Source organism: Lactuca sativa, chromosome 4 (genome assembly GCF_002870075.4).
Source record: "Lactuca sativa cultivar Salinas chromosome 4, Lsat_Salinas_v11, whole genome shotgun sequence".
NCBI lineage: Eukaryota > Viridiplantae > Streptophyta > Magnoliopsida > Asterales > Asteraceae > Lactuca > Lactuca sativa.
The window spans coordinates 67,163,457-67,188,349 of NC_056626.2; the positions used below are offsets into that span (position 1 = coordinate 67,163,457).

At 34.1% G+C, this 24,893-nt stretch overlaps 2 protein-coding genes and 1 long non-coding RNA gene across 14 annotated transcripts; all 3 read left to right on the forward strand.

The window, feature by feature from the left end:
• Positions 1-1,463: 1,463 nt before the first annotated feature.
• On the forward strand, positions 1,464-3,700 carry LOC122197644 (uncharacterized). Its single transcript, XM_042901845.2, has 2 exons — positions 1,464-1,612; positions 2,460-3,700. The coding sequence occupies exon 2, from the start codon at positions 2,471-2,473 to the stop codon at positions 3,506-3,508; it is 1,038 nt and encodes a 345-aa protein (XP_042757779.1). The 5' UTR covers positions 1,464-1,612; positions 2,460-2,470; the 3' UTR covers positions 3,509-3,700.
• Positions 3,701-16,334: 12,634 nt separating this feature from the next.
• On the forward strand, positions 16,335-18,144 carry LOC111879972 (uncharacterized). Its single transcript, XM_023876396.2, has 2 exons — positions 16,335-16,574; positions 16,929-18,144. The coding sequence occupies exon 2, from the start codon at positions 16,940-16,942 to the stop codon at positions 17,960-17,962; it is 1,023 nt and encodes a 340-aa protein (XP_023732164.1). The 5' UTR covers positions 16,335-16,574; positions 16,929-16,939; the 3' UTR covers positions 17,963-18,144.
• A 751-nt stretch (positions 18,145-18,895) lies between these two features.
• LOC111879946 (uncharacterized) lies at positions 18,896-23,035 on the forward strand. Of its 12 annotated transcripts, none has more exons than XR_002846281.3 (12): positions 18,900-19,073; positions 19,165-19,397; positions 19,496-19,696; positions 19,988-20,020; positions 20,111-20,177; positions 20,296-20,337; positions 20,497-20,596; positions 20,691-21,060; positions 21,412-21,511; positions 21,787-21,864; positions 22,488-22,539; positions 22,662-23,035. It is a non-coding gene; the product is annotated as an uncharacterized LOC111879946 (long non-coding RNA). The 12 variants fall into 12 exon arrangements; XR_002846282.3 differs by having other exon boundaries at positions 22,678-23,035; XR_002846277.3 differs by lacking the exon at positions 22,488-22,539 and having other exon boundaries at positions 18,903-19,073; positions 20,691-20,851; positions 20,951-21,060.
• The last annotated feature ends 1,858 nt before the right edge of the window (positions 23,036-24,893 follow it).

The following is a 24,893-nucleotide window of genomic DNA, read 5'->3' on the forward strand; positions in this document are numbered from 1 at the left end:
ATTCCAAGTATGTACAATAGAGAAACCTAGATCCAAGCTTTAGGGTTTGTATGAGCACATAGGATGTCTTATGACCAAAACCCATCAAAGTATCAGTTCATAAAACAACAGGCTCCTAAAATTAGTTGATTCCTAAAATTCCAACATATGTTCATAAGTTCAATCTAGTAAAAAGCAACAAAATAGGCTCTGAAGTCCTGAACAATTCCAACTTTCTAATGACAAGTATCCAACAACTAAACAAGTGCAACATTATAAATTATAAAAGAGAGAATTCTCAATCCCTGAAAGGCTGAAAACAGGAAAGAAGTCAAGAATTGAGGCTGAAACAACAACCGAATTGAAAGCTGAAAGCATACCTTATTACTAATTAGCGAAGAATTGAGGATGGGGATTGGGGATTGCACTAGAATTGCAGCTGTGCAATCTGAAATTGATAAAGAACGGAGAGCATACCAAAAAAACTGCAGTTGCGCATAACATATCATTGCATACGCCGGAAGGCGAAACCCTAAGAGTTTGTTTCCATCGTGCATGAATTTTTTTATAGGAAGAGACCCTGTTGGAAGAATTGTTTACTGTCTAAAATTGTTTCTTGATCAATCCTCATTAAATCGTCTACTGGAAGTGACTAGCCAGGTCGAAAGGCAAAATAACCTTTAAGCAACATCATAAGATAAAAACTTGCAGGTGAACATTTCCTGTTTTGGAGGGGTGCAACAAATTCCTATGTTTTTCAAGATGGGGATTGGGGATTGCACCAGAATTGCAGCTGTGCAATCGTTCAGAACAATCGACCAAGAGGGGCCATAGTCCAAAACTCACATTGATGGGCCTATAATTCCGAAAATAAAACACATATATCCAACTTCTAGCCCAAAATTCAGGGAGGGCCACAACCCCTCCTGGGCCCATAAAAGGTGCGCCCCTGGCGTTGTTGTTGTTGCTTTCTTATTCGTATTCTTCATCCGTCTTCATAGAGACTCCACACCCAAGCCACCGAACCATGGGGCGGTGTTCCCGCGTCTCTTGGTTTGCCAGTACGGAACTCACGTGTGAGTTACTATCCCATACCGGATAGCAGCGACAGAGCTACATGTGGCGATGGGGTTACTACAATACCCCCACAAAAATTGTTTTATATATAAAAAAAATATATTTGTAAATATGGTTTATGTTATTGTACCGCCAACTAAAAAGATTGTATCATATTTTTTAATGTCTAGACAATATAACTACTTAAAATATATTTTGAAAATGTTTGTACCTCTCTGACTCTGCCACCGCGGGATAGCCTTGTACGGAAAAAGACTAAAAAGGACATGATCCATGCGAAGACCGGTCCAATGAGAAATTTTGTTTATTGTTGAACACACGAGGCCCAAATTTACAATATAAATTGGGCCTATTGCGGCGTGGCCCCCAAACCCCCGCCAAATAGGATTTTACTATCCGAGGCCTAAGATATCATCTACCAGGGATTTCCATCGATCGCCATCATTATGGAAACAACAGTAGTTTTAGACTTCTACTTATACCGATTAATTTTTAAACCTATAAATTCAAACTCAAGCCGATTCCTCTACCGAAATTGTAAACCGCCAACATTCCGGTAAATTTTTTAAACACTTTGCTTCCTTTATTATTATTATTATTATTTCAATTTCATATGTTTGATTACTTAGTGTTTAGTGGTAAAAAAAGGGTTTTTATTATTATTCACGCGATTCAATGCTGGTTTACAGCTTCTGTAAAAAAAGGGTTTTCTGTTTTTGTTATCGAGTAAATCAGAGTTTAATTTTTCATTGTTTTTTGAAGTACGTAACTATACAAATTCACACCTAGATTACGTTTTCTGCTTTTTCCTTTGTGATTAATCACGTTATTTTGATTCATGATCCTTTAGTTTTGTGTAAATCTGGTATTTAGATCGGTTTTTTAGGTGTCATTTGATTTTGTTGGTACTTCTCAGTTTTTCTACTTTTATAATTGAGTAATTGATTTGGCCAATTGTATATTAGGAATGTAGTTTTTTCAAGTAAAAAGCAGGTTTGTTTTTTCGTTTACAGCTTTGTGATTTAGCAATTGTCTTCATGTTCTAACATTGTTATCTTTGATTAGTCGTGTAGTGTGTAAAAGAGTTGAGGTAGAGAGATAGATTATCCCTTTTTAGGTCATAAAGAATATCTTGACCATGCCGTTGATCTATAATTTCCAAATACTATTTTTGTTCAGAGTATACAAAGATGATAATTTTTGTATATTCTGTATACATTCTGTGCTTGCTTTCTCTTCAGGATCTTGTTCATCATTGTGCTTGTTTTCCCTTTTTCTTGCAACATTTTGTAAACAAATCGACCATTTGAGAAGGACAGTGTCAGTATATTCCAAGATCTTCTATCTCAGTCATGTAGAATTTGCATCAACCAAGATCTTGAATATTTATTCTTCTTTTTCAGGTGTAGTGACAATGGGTAAGACAAAAAGTACAACTAGAAACCAAAATTATGATGTGCCATGGTCAGATCTTAACCATGATGTGCTTTATTTAGTTATGATGAAACTTGGAGTTGTCAATTTTGTTGCATTCAGTGGAGTTTGCAAGTCATGGAGATCTTTCGCACTCTCTAACTGGAAGAAGTTTATGGCATCCAGACCACCTCTGTTCATGTCTATATCTCCTTCTCCTCCACCCATGTCCATGTGTATATCTCTTCCTCGTGCTTATAACAAAACCTGCCACCTCATACAAGACTTTGATGGAAAAAAGTTCAAAACCATCATTCCTCATTCTGCAGGCAGAAAGTGTGTTGGATTAACTTGTGGTTATTTAATCTTGTTTGGGAGGAAAACCAAAGACTTCTGGCTTGTGAATCCCATCACAAGGCATGAACTTCATTTCCCTTATTTCCCCTTTGATTTCGATGATTTTCGAAATTCAAAAGTCAGGGTTATCTTGGTCTTTTCACCTTTAGTATCCGGGTGGTTGCTGGTTATTTCAGAGTGTTATGCCCGTAAAATATGGTTTTCAATAGCAGGCAAAGGAGAATGGAATCATGTCTCCTTCTCCTCCACATTCTACATCATTGATTCCCATGTTTTTAAGGGGAAGATATATACCCTAATCAGCAGTGCAAAGCCAGGAGATGTATATCAGTTATTTGAAATGAAACTCCATCCACATCCCAAATTGACTTTGCTCAAAACAAAGAATTTTCTGAAGCGAACATATCATCCGATGTTAGGAAGTTGGGGTGAAAACCTTTATCTGATGCACTACTTTTCCCCAGATTTGTACTATTTTCACGAACTAGATTTTGGTAAAATGAAATGGGTGTGTCTTGAAAAAACAAGAGAAGAATATGCATTCTTTTGTAACGTGGAGCGTGTTGTTGCTATAAAACCAGAGTCATGGGCTCACACTAAGAACAGTTGGAAACACAAGTTCAATTATGCAAAGATGTGGTACTTCCCCCATGATTGTTTGAATGTTAATCTCATAGATTAGTGATAGACTTGTTAGCACTCCCGTTTTTGTTTTTATCTTTGTATATGTTGGGACAATTTTTTTTCAAGAAATTGAGAAGCACCATTGTTTGATTTGGATATTTACATTTATTGTTTAAAACATTCTGTTGTCACTTACCCTTTGCTTCAAGTGGCAACAACTAACAATTATATCTCCCTTTTATGTGATGAAGGGCCTTTTGTTTTTCTTATGATGTAAGCTGAACATGTTATCAAGTGAATGGTGTCACCAACAGGGACGGCGACTCTGTATGTAGTGCTTTCTATAAAAGTATCTTCCATGTGGGAATAAGAGTTTCATAATACATTTTGAATTTGCTTAAACACAAACTGAATTAAAAATATTTCTATTTATACTTTGTATTTATTTTTCAAAGTTTGATCTTCAACGGTTCAATTCATGAAAGGCGAGTGATGCAACATATTGTTGAAATATTTGATTAAAATACTCCATCATCTCCCAAAATAGACCATTGACCTTTCAAGCGACTTCTGGTCCTAGCTAATTGCCAGCTATTCTTTTCAATGCAATTTATTGTATTTTCCTTATTTAGTTTTTTGTATAGACTATATATTCAGTACGTAAGCTTCTTCATATATACAAGAAATAAAAAAGTGATTCTGCTTTCTCTTCCATTCCTCTCATCATCATGGTCAACATGGTATCAGAGCAGTGTTTATGATCCAAAAATCATTTCTGCTCATCATCTACCAGCAGCGGCGATAGCAGTGACGACCACTCAAAACCCGCCAGAAATCAAGAGAGCACCAAAAAAGGAAACCATGGAGGGAATTGTTGTTTGACGGCAATTAAAGAAGAAGAATCAGGGGGCATCGCAGGTATAGGGTTTGAGAATTACACCTCAAACCCTTCACTCTCTCAACATTTTCATTCACAACCCTATAGTTCCAATATGACAGTCAAGTCAACAAATTCTTTTAACGTCGGGAAAGTTAACATAGCAACAAAAAATATAAAAAATAAAGACTCATGGATATTTGATTGTGGTGCTACTGATATAATGACTTTTGAAATTTCTGACATGTGCTCAATGTCAAAACCGCAAAAATCAAGAATTCATACTGCAAATGGAGAAGTTCTCCAAGTCAAAGGAGGAGGGACCATTCAAATTTCACCAAACATGAAATTAAAAAATTGTCTCTATGTTCCATCCATATCTCATAAATTGCTATCGATCAGTCATGTTACCAAATAATTAAATTGTGTTGTTCTAATGCATCCAACCTTCTGTATCTTACAGGATATCAGGACGGGGAAGATCATTGGGCGTGGTACTGAGCAACAAGGACTATACTATGTGGATGAAATGACTCGACAAGGTACTGTAATGCTAGCTCGTGGATCTACAGATAGGGAGGCTTGGTTATGGCATCGAAGATTGGGACACTCATCCAGTGGATACTTGCATCATTTATTTCCTGAATTATTCCCAACAAATAAAGTCTTAAATTGTGAGACATGTTTTTTGGCTAAGAGTCATAGACACACTTTCAAATCAAATGATACTAAGGTTGATTTTCCTTTTTTGTTGATTCATTCGGATGTGTGGGGGCCAGCAAAAGTTGAGGGGGGACAAAATTTCCGGTATTTCATTGCATTCATTGATGATTGCACCCGCATGACTTGGATTTACCTCTTGAGAAATAAATCCGAAGTTTTTTCAAAATTCAAAAGTTTTTGTGCCATGGTTAAAACCCAATTTAAAAGTGATATACAAATTCTTAGGTCCGATAATGGGGGGGAATTTGTTAATACTTCCATGAAACAGTTTTGTCAAGAAAAGGGAATAATTCATCAAACCTCATGTGCTCACACCCCTGAACAAAATGGGGTATCTGAAAGAAAAAACCGCTTCCTCTTAGAAATAACCCGTGCGCTCATGATTGAATCCCAAGTTCCGAAATCCTTTTGGCCCGAAGCTCTTGCCACAGCAACCTATCTTGTGAACCGTCTTCCAACAAGAGCTGTTGACTTAATAACTCCAATTCAAGCCATGTCTAAATTTCACAAACCTCCATCTACCCTTACCCTTGAACCTCGTGTCTTTGGTTGTTCTGTGTTTGTTCACATACCAAAATCAGAACGTTCCAAACTTGATGCATGTGCTGAGAAATGTGTGTTTGTCGGTTACGGAGTCAATCAACAAGGTTATCGATGTTACAGTCCGAACAAACGTCATATGTACACCACGATGAATTGTGACTTTCTCGAAACCGAATATTTCTACAATATCCAACATACTGGTCAGGGGGAAAAGGAGTATGATGACACATTGGGTTGGATAAAATGGATGCCATCATCAGTAGAAATTAATCATGGAACCCAAACCATGTCACAATCCACGAGTCGAGAAGACAGTACCACTAACAATGATCCTCCCAACCAGACGTCAGAGGTAAGTAATTCTCAATCTCAAGAGCATGTTGATTCTCCCATTGTTTCCGAGTCATCTACTAACTGTGAAACTCATGAGCATGTTGAAGCTCCTGATTTGCCTAACCATACGATAGAACATGAGTCATCACAGGGTGAACAAGCCAGATATGTTCTACCCCCAAGATCCAACAGAGGAGTTCCTCCAAAAAGATACTCTCCCGAGAAGGAAGCTCGAAGTTCTCAATACCCGATGGCAAACGTGGCAGCCGGAAATTTATCACAAGAAGCCCAGGCTTTTGCCACATCTCTATGCTATGAAGAAATCCCAACTACAGTTGAACAAGCTCTTGAGTCTAAGGACTGGAGAAAGGCTATGAAAACTGAAATGGATGCACTGAATAAAAATGACACATGGGAAAAATGTACCCTTCCTCCTAGAAAAAAACCAGTAGGATGTCGTTGGGTCTTCACTATAAAGTATAAGCCGGATGGAACCATTGAAAGATACAAAGCCCGACTTGTAGCAAAGGGATACACTCAAACTTACGGAATTGACTATTCCGAGACATTCTCTCCCGTGGCCAAAATCGACACAATCAGGGTCCTATTCTCTATAGCTGCAAATAAAGGTTGTCCTCTCCTGCAATTTGATGTAAAAAATGCCTTTTTACATGGAGAACTTAAAGAAGAAGTCTATATGGAAGCCCCTCCCGGATTCATGGGAGACTCTAAAGAAGTATGTCGCTTGAAGAAATCCTTATATGGATTAAAACAGTCTCCTCGTGCTTGGTTTGGCAGATTTACTTTAGCCATGAGAAAATATGGCTTCAAACAGAGTAACTCAGATCATACTATGTTCCTTAAACTGAGGAATGGACTTGTAACATGTTTAATTATTTATGTCGATGATATGATAATCACAGGTAATGATGAGGAAGAGATGAAAAGGTTAAAGATAAATCTATTCAAAGAATTCGAAATGAAGGATCTGGGAAGACTTAAATATTTCCTTGGAATCGAAGTCCTGAGGTCCAGGCAGGGGATTTTTATCTGCCAAAAGAAATACGTCCTTGACCTGCTGGCAGAAACAGGGATGATAGATTGCAAACCTGTGGATACTCCTATGATGGTGAACCAAAAGCTGTATATGGAGGAAAAGGCTAAGTTGGCCGACAAGGGAAAATATCAACGGATAGTAGGTAAACTAATATATCTCTCACATACCCGACCTGACATTGCTCACGCAGTGGGAGTGGTGAGCCAATTTATGCATCAACCTCAAGTTACCCATATGGAAGCTGTGTGGAGAATTATCAGATATCTCAAAGGGACACCTGGTCATGGAGTTCTGTTCAAGAAAAATGGGCATCTAGAAACCCAAATATATACCGATGCGGACTGGGCAGGGGATAAAGGAAATCGGAGATCAACATCTGGTTACTTTACCCTTGTTGGTGGGAATCTTGTTACTTGGAGGAGCAAGAAACAAAAGGTGGTGGCTCTTTCAAGTGCCGAAGCAGAATTTCGAGGAATAGCACGCGGTCTAGCAGAGATACTTTGGATACGGAAACTCTTGACAGAAATCGGGTACCCTCCAACCCAATCCAGCAAAATTATGTGCGATAACGAAGCAACTATTCAAATTTCAGAGAATCCAGTCCAACATGATCGCACAAAACATGTTGAAGTAGACCGACACTTCATCAAATAAAAACTTGAAAAAGGGATAATTGAACTTCCGTTTTTCCGCTCAGAAGACCAACTCACAGATATATTAACAAAGGCGGTCAATGGAAAAATTTTTAATCATTGTCTTGGCAAGTTGAGTATCGAAAATCCCACTACTCAACTTGAGGGGGAATGTTGAAATATTTAATTAAAATACTCCATCATCTCCCAAAATAGACCATTGACCTTTCAAGCCTGACTTCTGGTCCTAGCTAATTGCCATCCATTCTTTTCAATGCAATTTATTGTATTTTCCTTATTTAGTTTTTTGTATAGACTATATAATCAGTACGTAAGCTTGTTCATACATACAAGAAATAAAAAAGTGATTCTGCTTTCTCTTCCATTCCTCTCATCATCATGGTCAACACATATCACATATATGAACATACAACTTAAATGAACGTGTACGATGGATCAAAGGGTATGTAAGATATATCATTCCATACAAATCTTTGTATTTAATCTTGCATGAGCGTTTGGAAATATTTGGTCATATTATATAAACTTTAGTGGTTGATTCAACTAAGTAATTGAATTCTTTTTGGATAACAAGGGAAAACCTCAAATGAGGCAACTTTATTGAATCCCCTCATATTCATGATTGCCTTGTTGTTCATGGGAACAATACAAACTTATTAATATAGTTTTTGTTCATTGGTGGTATTGCAACCTTGTTCCTTTTCATCTTGATGTGGTAGATGGATATGGAGTTGGTGGTGGCTTGTGCTATGTTGAGGACAATGGAAAAGGAAAGCGGGTCCGTGGAGGAGCGGATGGTGGGTAGGACTATAAACAAACCGAACGTTCAACGAAAAGTTCGTTTATGTTTGTTTATTTAATAAATGAACGAACATGACACAAATTCTTGTTCATTTAGTTAAACGAACGAACATGAATAATGGTCTCGTTCGTTCATTTATGTTCATGAACGTTCGTTTATATTATTCGTTTATGTTCGTTCATTTCGTTCCTTTTATATTTATATATGTTCAAAGTGTGTTTGATTAAATTATTATACTATATGCTCGTTTACGTTCAATTATGTTTGTTTATCTTCGTTTGTTTATGTTCTTTTAGCATGTTTACGAACATAAACGAACAAGGACAATGTTATTTGTTCAATGAACGAACATGAACAAGAAACTCGTTCGTTTATCAAGTTCGTGTTCATTTGTTTGTTCGGCTAACTTAAACGAAAGAAAACAAACAAACACAGTTCAAAGTACATTTCCCCTACAAAAGCATATAGAGATATATTACATCATTATTTTCACTATAACTATAACAAATAGCATGAATACAAAACCATTTATGAAACACCAATTTCCTATTCATTTGATCAAAGTGCTTTCTAAAACTCACAGAATCGACATATTTCTTCATCTTGTATAATTCGAAATCATTTTCCAATGTCGAAATCTTCAATTCCATTGAGCTTGCTAATGGTTCTACTTCATTTGTCTTGTTTGGTAGATCGTCATCAACCCATTGCCAAAAATTTAACTTTTCTTCTTTGATCCTTCATATTCCGAAAATATCGCATAACCAAGAAATTATTGAGGCAAAGGATATGATATAGCTTTTAAAGAGACTTACCGAAGAGTTGGAAGAAACCATAAACTTTCGACCATGATTACCTTTGGTGGTTGATGTCCAAATTCGAGAAATGTACCCATAGTTACAAGGTTTTCCATCTTCAAGTGTCCTCTTTGATTTGGAATTGTTGATGCTTGCCTTGGAGATCATAGATTTAGAGGAAGAAGAATCCATGAAAGAAGAATAAGTCATTCAGAGTTATGGAGATTCTTTCCCTAATCCGTTTCTAAAAGGGGTTATCTGACATCCCCAAAATCACGGCCAGAAAAGACCGGTTTGTTTATGCTTTGTTTAAAAATCAGAGTTACATTTTAAATGAAAGTGTTGCGGAATTTGTCCCAAAACAAAAATATGATAAAGATTTATCAAAAGCATTTCCATAGAAATGTATTTCATTAAAAGACTCGGGATGTCATGTTCGTACAGATCAAAAGCATAAACAGTACAATATAAGCCTTACTACATTATTTCATATCTACAGGCCTATATCCGTAATCCCTCGTCCAAAACATCACACCTATGCTCATGCGCCACTACCTGTAATACATAAAACTGAGTGGGTCAGGCTTGGGAGCTTGGTGAGCACATAGGGTTTTCAACCCACAATAAATAAGTTTATTAATTTCATCGATCAACAATAACCCGATTACCCGTTCCCGTTATCCTCACTTTACGTCCCTAAACACCTATCATAAGGGACCTAGCCTAAGGATCATCATCGGGACGGACACTACTGCTAAGGGGATTCCTCAGCAATAAATGTCCTAAAGGCAACCATGTGGGGGATGGAGTACACCGGTGAACATATCGTTCACAAACACCTACAGGTTGCGAGCCTGCTAGTGTTCCACTGGACTGTCTAGAAGAGTCCGTGGTCGTCATCCATACTCCGCTAGATGACAGAATCAACAACATCAACATCGAGGCCTCTCATCATTTTATCACTCATCACCTATTGCATCTACCCATGTTTTACCCCAACATTTTCGTAGATATAAAATACATATACAGTTTAAATCATTGAAAACATGTATAACAACGTTCATCTAGCATAGATAGCAAGTATTCAGATAATATGCACACGTAGCACGTAATTTATATAAAATACTTCATATCTATGTGTAAGTTGAAAGTAACTATGCACTCACTTGTTAAGGTGATGATTCCAAAATCGGGCAGCGCTTGCTTTTAACGATTCTATTTTCCTTCGACGAAACCTAGCATTATTATCGCTAAATTTTAGTCTAATATTTACTGTGACCAACTATTAGTCTTAGTATTATTATTATTATATAAGCGTTAAACAATATTTTCCAACCACTATGTACAGACAGGGGCCAGACATAAAACACCAGAGGGCAGGACCATTTTGGCATATAGCACTTCTGAAATCCAACAACCCTATGCGGCCCTTTAAACCAGATTCCCCATACCGCGAGTAGTTAAAAAAAATATTATAACGACACTTATATAAGTTATAATAATAGCTCAAATATTTATTATAAGTTCATAATAACAATACTAATTTTAAATATAAGCTATATTAAAATAAGGTAAGCATAACTTACTTACAAGGGGGTTTTAGCTAGGAGTCGGGCTCTGCAGGGGCAGAACTTCGTCGCTGAATCTTTCTAAGAAAGATTCGTGCAGTGCTTCAGTGCTCACCTTACTATACTAAGCTACAGAAAGAGAAGTCGAATCACGAGGGACCGAAATGCTCGGGGGATAAGGAGAGAAAGACTCTTGAATCAAGAGAATGGTGCAAGAAATATGAGAGCCCAAGGCTCTTATTTATACTAATTGAATTTTCAAAAACTACCCTTCATAATTACTTAATGACCTTTTAGTTATATAAACAACTAAACACCCTCTATAATACTATTATAAATGGATTTAATGATATTTGTACTAAACTAATGTTGAAAGAACTCAACATTAGTCTTATAATGACCGCATCGTCGATACCTTTCTAATGATATATACATATGTATATATATGTGTACGTATACATGATTTATACTTTATTTTAATACGTAAATATGTTATTATAATTTGTAACTCGTTCATACGAACTCCGTTTTTGACGTTCTTTATATCCACGCGTAGGTGAAAACGTACTCTACAACTTTCGTTTAGACTCCGTCGGCTAATTTTGACTTTATTTTTAAAGTTATATTTTTAACAAGCCGGGACAAGATTGGTCTGTTTAAAATCTCATAACTTCTTCATACGAAGTCAGATTTGGGCGTTCTTTTTATCGATGTTCTTAGTTTAACATATTCTACGACTTTCGTTTAGATCACTAAGGCTAAATCTCGCTCTATCGTAAATTCACTATTCACGCTTCCCGGTATCGTGCCGGTTCTGTCGTGAAACTTCGACGGGTCATAACTTCTTCGTTATAACTCGGATTTCGGCGTTCCTTATATGCACGGAAACCTTGAGACATATTCTACAACTTTATGTAGAGATATCGGGATTATCTCACACTTTAATTTTGACGCTCATTTTTATTCTTTATTAATTATACATTTATAATTAAATAATAAACACATATAATTCACATAATCCTCAAAAATATCATCTTTATTACTTCAAAAAGAGTTACAAGAGTTGACCTAGACTATTACATTGACAAAAATGCTTAGCCCTGAAACCCGGGCGTTACAGGTTATATGGGTAAGTAATGCCCTACATGCGAGGTTATATGCCAACTAAGCAATTAACCTAAATACCTAGTTACCACAAGGTTAGATAATAACAAAACGTCAAGTATGACGGCAAGGAAGTTGAAAGGACTGCAGTAATTAGTGCAATTATATGGTTCTCTTGAAAAGGATAATCAAATTTAATTTCCACCATCTGATTCAATGCAAAGGCTTTAGAGATTCTACTCCGTCGTCAGTTGTAATCATACGTTTCTTCACATGTCTACACAATGAACTTAAACAAAACAAAATTGGGATTTTTTGAACGATTTGGAATTTTGTTGGACTTTTTAGACAAAAAGTTAAGTTCGTTGGGTTTTTTTGAACATACAAAACATGATTGAGATTTTTTGAATGGTTTGGAAACTTTGTTGGGCTTTTAAGTCATTTTCCCTTTCTGTGCCTATTGGATGATAAGATATAGGATAAAAGGGTTTCTGTAACACCCGATTTCCTATTTTAGATCAGGCTTAGAGGGATCAAATGTAAGGTTTTTTGGGAAAAACCTAACGCCACGACGTGGTGAATGGATCACCAGGACGTGGGATGACAAATGCATGAAACGCGCATTAGATGGCTGCCACGACGTGACAAGAGGGATTCCACGATATGGAAGAAGATGCAACCCAAACCCATGATTTTCAGGGTTTCTTCCATATTTAAGCACCTAAACTCAAGGTTTAGGGCATTCTCTTCAGCCTCCAACCCTTCCAATCGAAAAACTAGTCTCCATGCTTCATTGATGGCTTGATTTCTTCACAAGACATGCAAGGTGATCCAGATCAACAGTCCGGTCTCCATTTTTATAGATCGGCAGTCCCAGTCTCCACTTTTTCATAACAGTCACTCTCAGTCTTGAATAGCTAAAAACCCAATTAACCAAAGTTTTTAAAATTACTAATAAGATACAAGCTAAAAACGATCACCGAGGCACCCACAAACTTCAAACATAGGTGCTTCTTGTCTGATACTCCTCACATTTCCTTCATTCATATGAGTCTTTCACATGCTTTTCACTTTGGTTTTCTACCCACTTTGGCCTTTGTAAGCTAATAGCCTAATATTTATTAATCATTTGCTTAAAACCATTGGGTGACAATGATTGTTTAATATTCATGTTTTGAGAATAAGTATATTAATGGCATTTTGGTTGATAATATGTGTATGTACCCACAAATAAATTAAAGTTGTGGTGAATTAATGACATTTTGCTCATTCAAATATAGGTTTAGATAAATCTAGGTAGAGAATTTAAATATTAGAAAACATGGGTTAAATTGTCATGTAGAACTTTGGATTTAGATTATGAGTAAATGACTTTCAAGTCCTAATTACCAACTTTTACTTAAAGTATTGTGCTCATGGGTTTAAATGACATGTGAGTTCATCACGCAACGTTGATCGTCAATGGATTTCTGGTAAAGTTTAAAGACTTAAACCAACCTTGATTAAATTAATGAAAAAGAATAATAATAATAATAATAATAATAATAATAATAATAATAATAATAATAATTAAAGTGATAAAAATGTCCTAGGCCTTAGTAGAATCCTAACTTAAGGTGATTTGGTTAAAAGTAGCCATTTCATTGTATAGATTTTGTTGAAAGTCATTACTGTACCTTACACTACAAGCGGTTAATTATTATTTTTGTACAAAAAACGATACATGAAGAAGTTTCACAATCCTCCATAATAAATTAAAATAATTTTGCCACTTGTCATCATTTTATGCATTATGCCACGTGTCATTTTGTAGTAACTTTAAATTAAATTATATATACTAGTTTATAACTCGTGGGCACCACGGATTAGAAAGGTAAAAATAATTTTAATTAAATTATAAGGTAATTATTGAGCTATGATAAAAAAAAATTTAATAAATTAGGCAATAGATATTATAAATAATTTTTTTGTTGACGTGTTTGATATGTGTAAAATGGAGAAGTGAATTAGTGGGAATTTAATTAATGAGGAAAAACTTTAAAATGACAAGTGACAAATAATTAATGTGAAGCTCTAATTGATTGACATGTGGCAAATGTGCTACTCTTTTATTAAGTAGGGAGATGTGTCATTTGATGGTTTTTTCAATTTTATTAAATTTCATATAATACTCAAATGCAATAAATGTAATAATAAATATATATTCAATTCATTAATGCAAATTTTCTTATAATTTCTAAATTTCTAAATTGAATTCAATTATTTTAGTTGTTTATTTATTTAAATTATTAGTTTAAATTTAAAAGATAAATAAACACTTCAATTTTAATAATTAAATATTTTACTTTAATCTTATAAATATAAATTTTCTAAATTGTTAGATCTTCATGTTTGTTTATTTTTTTAAAATACACTCATGTAATACATGAGTCTCACAACTAGTATATCACTAAAAGCAAAACCTAATTAAGAAAACCAAATACATAAAAGAAATGCAAAGACTATTAGACCAAACTAATATAAAAGTGGACAAAGAGTAAAAGAAAAAACCGTCTAAAACAAGAATGAGTATGTCCTTAAATTCTCTGGTCAAAAGACCAAAGAAAACCAGATTGATCCTGAATGGTCCAAAAACCAATTTGGTTTGACAAAACTACAAAAATGATCCCTGTGGTATGCATTTTTCTGAGTTTTGGTCTAAACCTCGACTTTTTTGGATTGTGGTCTTTTTGGTCTAGTTTTAATGCGTATTTGGTCCGTCGGTAATATTAAATGATTGTAGTGTCCCTCATGTATTTATTTTTCATTTTTCTTTCATTTTTTTTAATTTAATATATATATATATATATATATATATATATATATATATATATATATATATTTATCTATTTTAATAATTAATAATAAAAAGAGGGCCACCCTCTCTCTCTCTCTCGCTCTCTCCTATATGTAATTCTCATGAACCATCACCCACTGATGAACTCTAAATTGAGAAGATGAACTCCAATTCTTCCCACCGACTATTGGTTCAGGGACAATGTCAAACCATTCTCTCTCTCATACACACACACACATATACGTCATCCTCATGCACATTTTGTTCTTGGTTAGATTTGTTGGTTGCTACCATGTCAAACCATCATTTTCATTCGGTGGTGTAGGAGACTGGAGTGTGGATGAAGCGGCGTCAGAGTGTGGTGGTTGGAACTCTGTTTCTCTACTCTCGTCCTACCATGTCCAGTCCTCATGTCCAATTCCAACTTGCTACAACTAGATAAAAAACCCACAATTCCATATCCAAAATCAATCAACAAAGATTCTAGATCCAAAAAAACTCATCGACCTATCTCCTTCTTCCTTTCATCTTCACCCTTGTTTCACTCACTCCTCATCATACACAAAACATTCACCCAAAGTTATCATGTTGAAATTGTTTCAAGCCCTAATTAACTCGTAATGGGACTTATAATCATATTCAAGGTGTTGGTAGATGTGAGATTTGGGGGAACATAGTGATGATTCTTAGGAGGGATTTAGATGGATTTGATGGATTGTACGAATGAAAGATGAGAGGAAGGAGCAACAGTACGAAGATGATGAAGATTGAGGGGATTCACCATTAAATCGATGACGAAGATGGAGAGGTTTCATCAGATTCTTTGCAAATTTGATTTCATCACTAAAGAATAGCATAATTTTTGTTGACATCGAGAATCGAAATGGATTTTGGGGGAGAAGAAATCATTGAGGCATTATCTGTTAATGGGGGAAGAAATCATCTCACCACCATTATCAACCTTGCTCCACCATCTCACCCGCCGAGAACCTTGGCCTTGGTTTGGACGAGTAATCAAGGGTTTCAAATGCTTTGGTGGTTCTCAAATCTAAAGATGTAAAAACATGATAGAAAGGGAAAGGGAAAGGAGAGGATGTGAGTTAGAGTCAATTGATTGGTAGTGGCATTGGCTTACAGGAGGAGGTGGGTTAGCGTGGTGAATTTTGTGGGAGGGTGAGACGAAAGTGATAATTCGAAGAGAGAGAGAGAGAGAGAGAGAGAGAGAGAGAGAGAGAGAGAGAGAGAGACGGCCCTCTCTTTATTTATTAATTATTAAAATAGATAAATATATATTAAATTAAAAAATTAAAAAGATGTACAATATGACATTACAGTCATTTCAGTTTACCGAATGACCAAATACGCATTGAACTTAGGCTAAAAGAACCACCGTTCCAAAAAAAAAAACCAAACTTTAGAAAAAATGAATACCACATAATATATCATTTTGGTAGTTTTGTCATTTTGTTTCACTTCAAATCTTTTGAGTTGATGGTGTTTAGTTGTTCCAGCCTGGGCCCATGACGAACGTCCCAAATTTACAATATAAATAGGACCTATTGCGGCCCGAGCCCACGGAAATAGGATTTGACGATCAGCATTCAACAATTGCGAAGTAGTAGGAGATATCGTCAACGATTTCCATCGTTATGGAAACATTACCAAAATTACTAACTTAGCAAAGGAGGAAACAACATCCTCTACCAGCGATTGACATTATTATGGAAATAACAGTAGTGTTAGACTTCTACTTATACCGAGTAATTTTTAAACCTATAAATTCAAACTCGAGCCGATTCCTCTACCGAAATTGTAAACCGCCAACATTCCGGTAAATCTTCTAAACGCTTTTATTTCTGTATTATTAATTTAACTTCGTATGTTTGATTACTTGATTATCTAGTGTTGAGTGGTAAACATTCAACACTTTTTACATTTTTACCATGCCGTTGATATATAATTTCCAAATACTAAATTTGTTCAGAGTATCCAGAGATGCTAATTTTTGTATATTCTGTATACATTCTGTGTTTGCTTTCACTTCAGGATCCTGTTCATGTGCTTGTTTTCCCTTTTTCTTGCAACATTCTGTAAAATATCGGCCATTTGAAATTACAGCATCTATATATAATCTCATGTAGAATTTGTATTTACCAAGATCTTGAATATTTATTTTCTTTTGCAGGTGTAGTAACAATGGGTAAGACAATGAGTACAACTAGAAACCAAACTTATGATGTGCCATGGTCAGATCTTAACCATGATGTGCTTTATTTAGTTATGATGAAACTTGGAGTTGTTGATTTTGTTGGATTCAGTGGAGTTTGCAAGTCATGGAGATCTTTCGCACTCTCTAACCGGAAGAAGTTTATGGCATCCAAACCACCTCTGTCCATAGGTATCTTTTCACCCATGTCCATGTGTATATCTCCTCGTGCTTATAAGAAAACCTTCCACTTAAAGGACTTTGAAGGAAGAAAGTTCAAAACCCTCCTTCCCCATTCTGCTGCTAGGGAGTGTGTTGGATTAACTTGTGGTTACTTGATCCTGTTTGGGAGGAAAACCAAAGACTTCTGGCTTGTGAATCCTATCACAAGGCATCGACTTCATTTCCCTTGTGTTCCCTTTGCTGTTGATTATTTTCCATATTCAAGAGTCAGGGCTATTCTGGTCTTTTCACCTTTAGTATCTGGGTGGTTGTTGGTTATTTTAGAGCGTTATGCAAGTAAAATATGGTTTTCAATAGCGGGTAAAGGAGAATGGAATCAAGTCTCCTTTTCCTCCACATTCCGCATCATTGATTTACACGCTTTTAAGGGGAAGATATATACCCTAATCGGCAATAAAAAGACAAGAGATGTATATCAATTATTTGAAATGAGACTCCATCCACATCCCAACCTGACTTTTCTCAAAACAAAGAATTTTCTGACACGAAGATATATTCCGATGTTTGTTAGTTGGGGTGAAAAGCTTTATGTGGTGCACTATATTTCACGAGAATTGTACTATTTACATGAACTAGATTTTGGTAAAATGATTTGGGTGCACCGTGAAAAGACAAGAGAAGAATATGCATTCTTTTCTAGCTTGGAGCGTGTTGCTGTTTTTAAACCAGAGTCGTGGGCAGACACTAAGAACATTAGGAAAGATACGTTCTATTATGAAGAGATGCGGTACTTTCCCCATGATTGTTTGAATGTTAATCTCATAGATTAGTGATAGACTTGTTAGCACTCCTGTCTTTGTTTTTATCTTTGCATATGTTGGAACATTTTTTTTTCAAGATATTGAGAACCACCATTGTTTTATTTAAACATTTAAAAGTCATTGTTTTGTTAGTCTTATGATGCAAGTTGAACATGTTATCAAGTGATTAAGTGAAGGGTGTCATCAGTGTGGATTCAGTGCTTCTATTTTAATAAATGAATATTTTTTTTTTGCCACATGTCACACTCTCATTCAGTTTGTCAAATGTCATTTTGTGATTATTTTGAACAGGTTATATAACCAGCGGGAACCATGGCTACAAAATTAATTAATTTTTTATAGTAAAAACTCAAAATTATTAATCAATTATTTTAAATATATTATTACTTAAGAGATTTATGTTTTTTGTTTATGTAAAATTATAATCGTTGATTCAAATAAATATATAATTTTTTTTTCTAGATATGTGAGATAATTTTTATTTGTGAATTAATGAAAAATGATATTGTATAATGAAATATTAAATTAATCATAAAAAATAACCACTTCAGATATCATTGAAAGCTTTCATAATTGTATCGCTAATAAAGTTTATAGAACTACTATTTTCTTTTAAATAAAGAGTCATAAACATAATAAAGATAGTATAAACTAATAGGGTTACATATACCCAAAAAAACTAAAGTTTTAAAATTAACTGAGAATAAAATTATTTTCAACACTAAAAACATAAAAGTAAAAAAAAAATACACTTTTGAACAATAAAACAATCAAAGACTAAGATATTTATCCAATTTCAACACAAAAATAATCAAATTATATATATATATATATATATATATATATATATATATATATATATATATATATATATATATATATATTAAAGTTGGACAATCCTTAGGAACAGTACCAGGTACTGTTACTCGGGTTCCCTTCCTCAACCATGGTAACCGCCCCCATCTCATCCGGTATAACCCACCGCCTCATCTCGATCCTTCCTCATTACACTCTCCTAGAAACCCACCGCCTCATAACCTCTTCAACATCAGACTCATCGATCTTCAACATCAAACGAACCCGTCACCGCCTTCCCTTCTCTCTCCCGAAATCGACCCAGGTGCAGACCAATACCGATTTGATTTTGCTGCTCTTCGAGTTCGTGTCTCATTACACAGTGGTTTTTGATTTTGTTTGTTTTACTATAACAGAGTAGCCGGAGGAACAGTATGTTGATGTTCCAATTTAGATCAGACATACGATGAGTTTGAGGCTTTCTCTATCATGCACTTAGTTTACACTAATCTCCCATAAACACGTTGAACTGTGGGAGTCCGTCGACCATAGAAACGACGACTCACCGACTGCCTCTTCGTTCTCGGTTGTGTTTGTTTCTAATCTGTAGTGGTCTTCCTCCGGTTGCAGATCATAGTCGACACTCCAGGTATGTCGTGTTTTCAAAATTCTCTCTGCTACTTCGTTGTTTTATTTGGTCAATCACCAACCACCGAGATAACTACACACATGATATATCCCGTTCAGATCGAGATTCTAAATCGCCACCTTATCATCCCCTTATTTGATTCACATCCAACTGACACTCCAATTGGCGATGGATGAGTAACCACACCCAAAATCCATTTGGGTTGCCATTTGATCAATTAAACCAGACAAGGGAGAGATAGATTAAAGAGAAATCACACCCACAAACTGTGTCGTTTACATTCAAACTGACAAGAATCTGTGAGCAATCGTTTCAATTTTCTACCTACAAAGCTTAGTTATGCTAAAAAATTTCGTACAGTTTTCCCAAAATTTAACGTTTTGGAGTTCCTATTGGTTGTAATCTGGTGAATGTTGATGCTAACCATCTTATTAACAATTTATCATGATGAAGGTTAATTATATATTTATTTCAACAAAATTCATATGACTAATCTTCATCTTTCGTTTCCTTTTGCTTTTCATCTGAACATGAGTTTTTTTTCCACTGTTTTATAATTTTATCTTCTGTTTATTTTAATGTTATTGTAGGAGAACTTATGGAAACAGAATTTCCCTGCAGAGGTATGTACCAATGCCAACATTTATGTTAAATATTATTACTTTCTTTATATAGTGTTGGCTACGGATTGGATTAAATTTTTTTTTTCACAGTGGGACCATTTTCACTTGATGTCTGAATACAAATGGACATACTTCTTTATTTAGTGGAAAATGTATGGTATGTGAACCCTGTTTCGATAAAATACTTCCTTTTTATTATTACATTTCTTGAAAAAAAAATTATGTTTTCATGAGAAAATATGAAGAAAGAAGTACTCAGGGCTTTGTTTTCTCAGATCGAAGCAATTCAACTTGATGAAAGAAGTAGCCCCGTTGAGGTACACTCCATTTTGTATCACCATATCATAGACGGCATTATTTTAAAAATTTTCAAACAACTATTTAAACATAAATTTTTTTCAAAAAACGATCTAAAACCGGTTTATCTATATTTTTTTTATCAGTATGTCTTATAACATCATAATCTGTAATTGCAGGAATTAAGTGCAATTCTGCCCACACAATAGAAACAAATAATACTGAAAATGGCAAACTCCATACAACAATATTAGAACTCTTCTTTTCTATTTATTGATGGTAAATTTTGATTATGATCAATTGAAGAACAACTTTCATGTCTCAAATCTAAGTTACATTAATCTAATGATTTCACATTTTTACCAAAATGAAGCATCCTGAGCATGTACAACATCTAGTTTTGGTGGGACCTACTGGATTTACCTCAGAAGTTGACCATAAATCTGAATGACTTACAAAATTCAGGGCAACATGGAAAGGAGTTGTTATGAACCACTAATGGGAATCCAATTTTCCTCCAATGAAAGTTCTCATGTGATATAGTGATTATAATCTTAAATTACTTATTAATGACATTGAATTATAATATTATATAGACTTGAATATGTTTGATGTGTGGGATCTGTGATGCAGAGGTTTAGGCTTGTGGGGCCAAGGTTTGGTCCGCAGGTACATAAGTGCAAGATTTCGTGACTATGTAAGTGGAGAAGTGTTGACTGGTAAAGAATCCATATTATTTATAGGTAATTGATTTTCTTTTTTACTTCAATCCGTTAAAAATATATACCAGTGATTCTTTTTTTTTTTTTAAATGCAAACAAGTAAATTCTCATTATGTCCTAACTTTTTACAAATTTATTCTTCATTATTCTTTGGGCTAAATCCAACAAAATAGCAACACAATTTCATTCATTTGGGTATTATGGCATCCTACTTTCATTTCATTCTAATAAAGTGTAAAGTATTGTACTTCTATCATTATTATTATTTTCAAATTAAGGTGTTGTATTTTGAAAATTCAACCATGTTAAATATTAATTTTGAATTCCTGTATTTAATTGGTTATCTAATAATTGATGTTGTTTTTTATGAAGATTACATATACCACACTTTGGTTCCAGAAGGAAGTGGAGAACTTTGCTTAAAGTACATCTTTTCGTTTGGGATATATGCACGAAGTGCTCTGTTAGAAAGGTGTGATTATTTGTCTCTATTTGTGGTTATTGTATATACCTTTTATTTAATTCTCTTAAAATGACTTAATCACAGGTTTGACCCTTATAGTTTTTGTACTTTTGTTACCTAGAGTTTTTACTTTTAATTCTTTTTTACAAAACTTATTTGGTTTCCTGCTTTCTGTTAGTTATCATGTGACCAGAACTAAAAAAATTGTTTATCAAGTTTGAATTGAAAGTTCTATTGTTAAACAGAGATAATTTTAAATATTTTTGAATTTATTCGTGTAACAGGTGTCATCTAAAATGTTTATCAAGTGCTATGCTGTGTAAAATGTTTATTAAGTTGTTGTGACTTTTGCTGCAAACTTGGTAAGAAAAGTAATTTGCAGGAAATGCAATAAATATAGTTTTGATCCATGTCTTTTTTAATTTTCAATAACTTACAGTTTTGGTCAATGTAGTTTTTAATTTAGGAAATTACCGGTCCACTTCGTAATTAAGGTTTTATCTTTCTACAATTTTCTATAATTTTTATACCCCTTTATCCACTAATTGATGTCAAATATATAGACATTCCAAATATTTTTTTTACTCAGAAACTACATTACCTTAGTTCCTTTTTGTCCCTCAATTAATGGCATTATTTGAAGATTTTGGACCAGAATAGTGTCACTTCATGATAGAGTTTGACGGAAATAAGTTATCTAAATATTTCTTTGGTTAAGAGCTTTCGATTACATGATTCTACTTGACGTAATCAAAACTAGAAAAAAACAACAGTAAAATTATTTGAGATCATAAAGGTTAGCATTTTGTTATAGTTTTTAATTTTTTTAGTTTTTGAAATTACTTCTACAAATATTGCTTACTTTAGTTTAAGCTAATATTGTGAATATTTTTTCGGATTGTTTGACTTTAATGACCTTGGGATGTGTAACGATCTTAATTTATATTTAAGTTTTCAATTTGTTAATGGACTTTGATTCTTTTAGGTTTTCTTAAGTTTCCCCTCACAAAGAAACTATTGCATTTCCTTCGTTTAAGGTTCTTTTTTACTTTTACTGGTTTCATTAGTCAGTTAGTTTTCTATCGTTTCTATAAATAATTGGTTTAATTCTGTTTCCTTTTGTTGACTGCATTCAATGGATTCATGTTGCTTTTCATAGCTTTCTTGTCTTTCAGGTTCAAAAATGTCCACACGTGTGATGTTATCTACAGTCTCAGCAGAAACCTCTGCTTCTGATGCTACGTTTTTTTTTTGCTGATAAGGGTAATTTCGGAATTATCAACAACATTTGTAATATGTTAAATTACCTGGACTCTCAAAAGATTGTACATAGAGATGTGAAGACTTAAAACATGCTTTTGGACAAATCAAAAACTGTTAGAATTACTGATTTTATACTTCTACTATCATGATTTATTGTTGCATTTCTACTCATCCGATTATGGCAAATTACAGAGAATAACAATGTACTTAACTATTGAACTATTTAGTATTTCCTATGTCTTTATGATGATGTCAACTATATAGCGTTTCATACGTCTTCTATTTATCATCATAAAAACTGCCTATTATGTTAAAAAAATTGCCCCACGACATCGTTCAAAGTATAAAAAAATAGTTCATAAAAGAATAGACAATAGACCGAAAAAAAACTCACATCCGACTCCGCAACACGGGGTGACTCACCTAGTTAACATTATTCCTTACGGTGTGTATATTAAAAAAAAACATAAAGTAAATTGTTAATTTTGTGATTTGCTAAAACCCTAAGTATCGGGCTTTGAACCCTATTAAAGTAACATATCTTAAATACATTTTATGAAAACTAAAAAGAAAGCAAAGGAAACTTGTTATAATAAAATTTAATACTTGAAACCAACATATTTTATTATTTTTACTGCATAGACAATATACTTTTCGCCCATAACAACAAACAAACCAAGGAAATATCATTTTACTTTCAATTCTTGCATTTGAGCCTTACAAACAAACCTAGGAAACTACTCATACTTTCTTGCATTTGACCATTCCAAAATTCCATTGTACTTTCATTGCTTTGAACAATTTACCACCATGCATCTAATCAAATAAATAAACATTGCACTTTCTTTTCTTTGATAATTTTAGCATCCTACTTTAGTTTTTGTTAAAATGGACAAATAATGAACAAACCTTGGTATTTCTAATTATGTAAAAATAGACCGTATTGGTTTTTAGTCAAACCTGTGGTTTGGTTTCTATTGCTGCAAAACGATAAAAAAGAAAAAACAAAAACTTTAGCATTATAATCTGATTAGAAAGAAAAAAGGAAACAAATTATCATTTGAGAAATACTATAGTAATAAAACATGCTTCTCTTTTGGTCGAGGCTATATGTGTCCAGAGTTTCCTTGATTAATCATGTCTTCTACACTATAAACTAAAAAACACTCTTGCCACCTCTGCCACTTAACTGTTCAGACTGTACCATGTGAATATTGTATACACAATAAACAATGTTAATAATAAAACATGGATATAGATTTTCAAGTCTAACATCTTAATAAGAACATTATATTAAGTATAGTTATAAATTGGTTGATTTTTAAGAAAAAAAAACATACTGAAAATACAATAATAAAAAGAAATACAAGTATGATGCTATATTACACAAATCAAGAAAAGTTTGCTTCTATTTTCTGTATTTAACAAAAAAAAATATTAAAAATAAAATATAAAAGTAAGCTCAAAGAGTAGAATTAACATTTGAAATAATGTGGAATGTCTAAATCATTAAAAGCGATGGTGTGGGTATACAAGGAAACTCATCAAAATTGAATGATTTTTATGGGACCATATTTTCAGCAAATGCTAAATTTTTTAATAAAAAAAAGTATACGAATTTCAGAATATTTATAAACCAATTGAAAGATCGAACCAATTTCATGTACGTTCATAAAAGTGATAAGCACCAATATACTGAATATCGTCATAGGAAAGTGGCAAAAGATGCAAACTTCACAAGATATGAATCATCCCAAAAATACAAGCCAAAAATTCCGTTTTCAAAATCATTTATCAAACATAGATATCATTGTCATAGTGTAAACCATAAAACATGTATCTCGAAAACTCATAAAATCTGATAACATATGCAGTCTCATAACAAATATCAGAGTAAACTCTCAGGCTAATCAACTGTGGTGTGTGTGCCATGCCATCAGCTCGAGTCCTTCCCTTTACTAGCTGAAGTACCTGAAACGAAAACTGAAATTGTAAGCACAAAGCTTAGTGAGCTCCCCCAAACTACCACATACCGTACAAATCACAAACAACAAATAACACAACCCTAGGACTATTCCCTAGTCAATTTAGAGGCAATAAGTGTCAAAAATGACTTTTCGGCAAAATA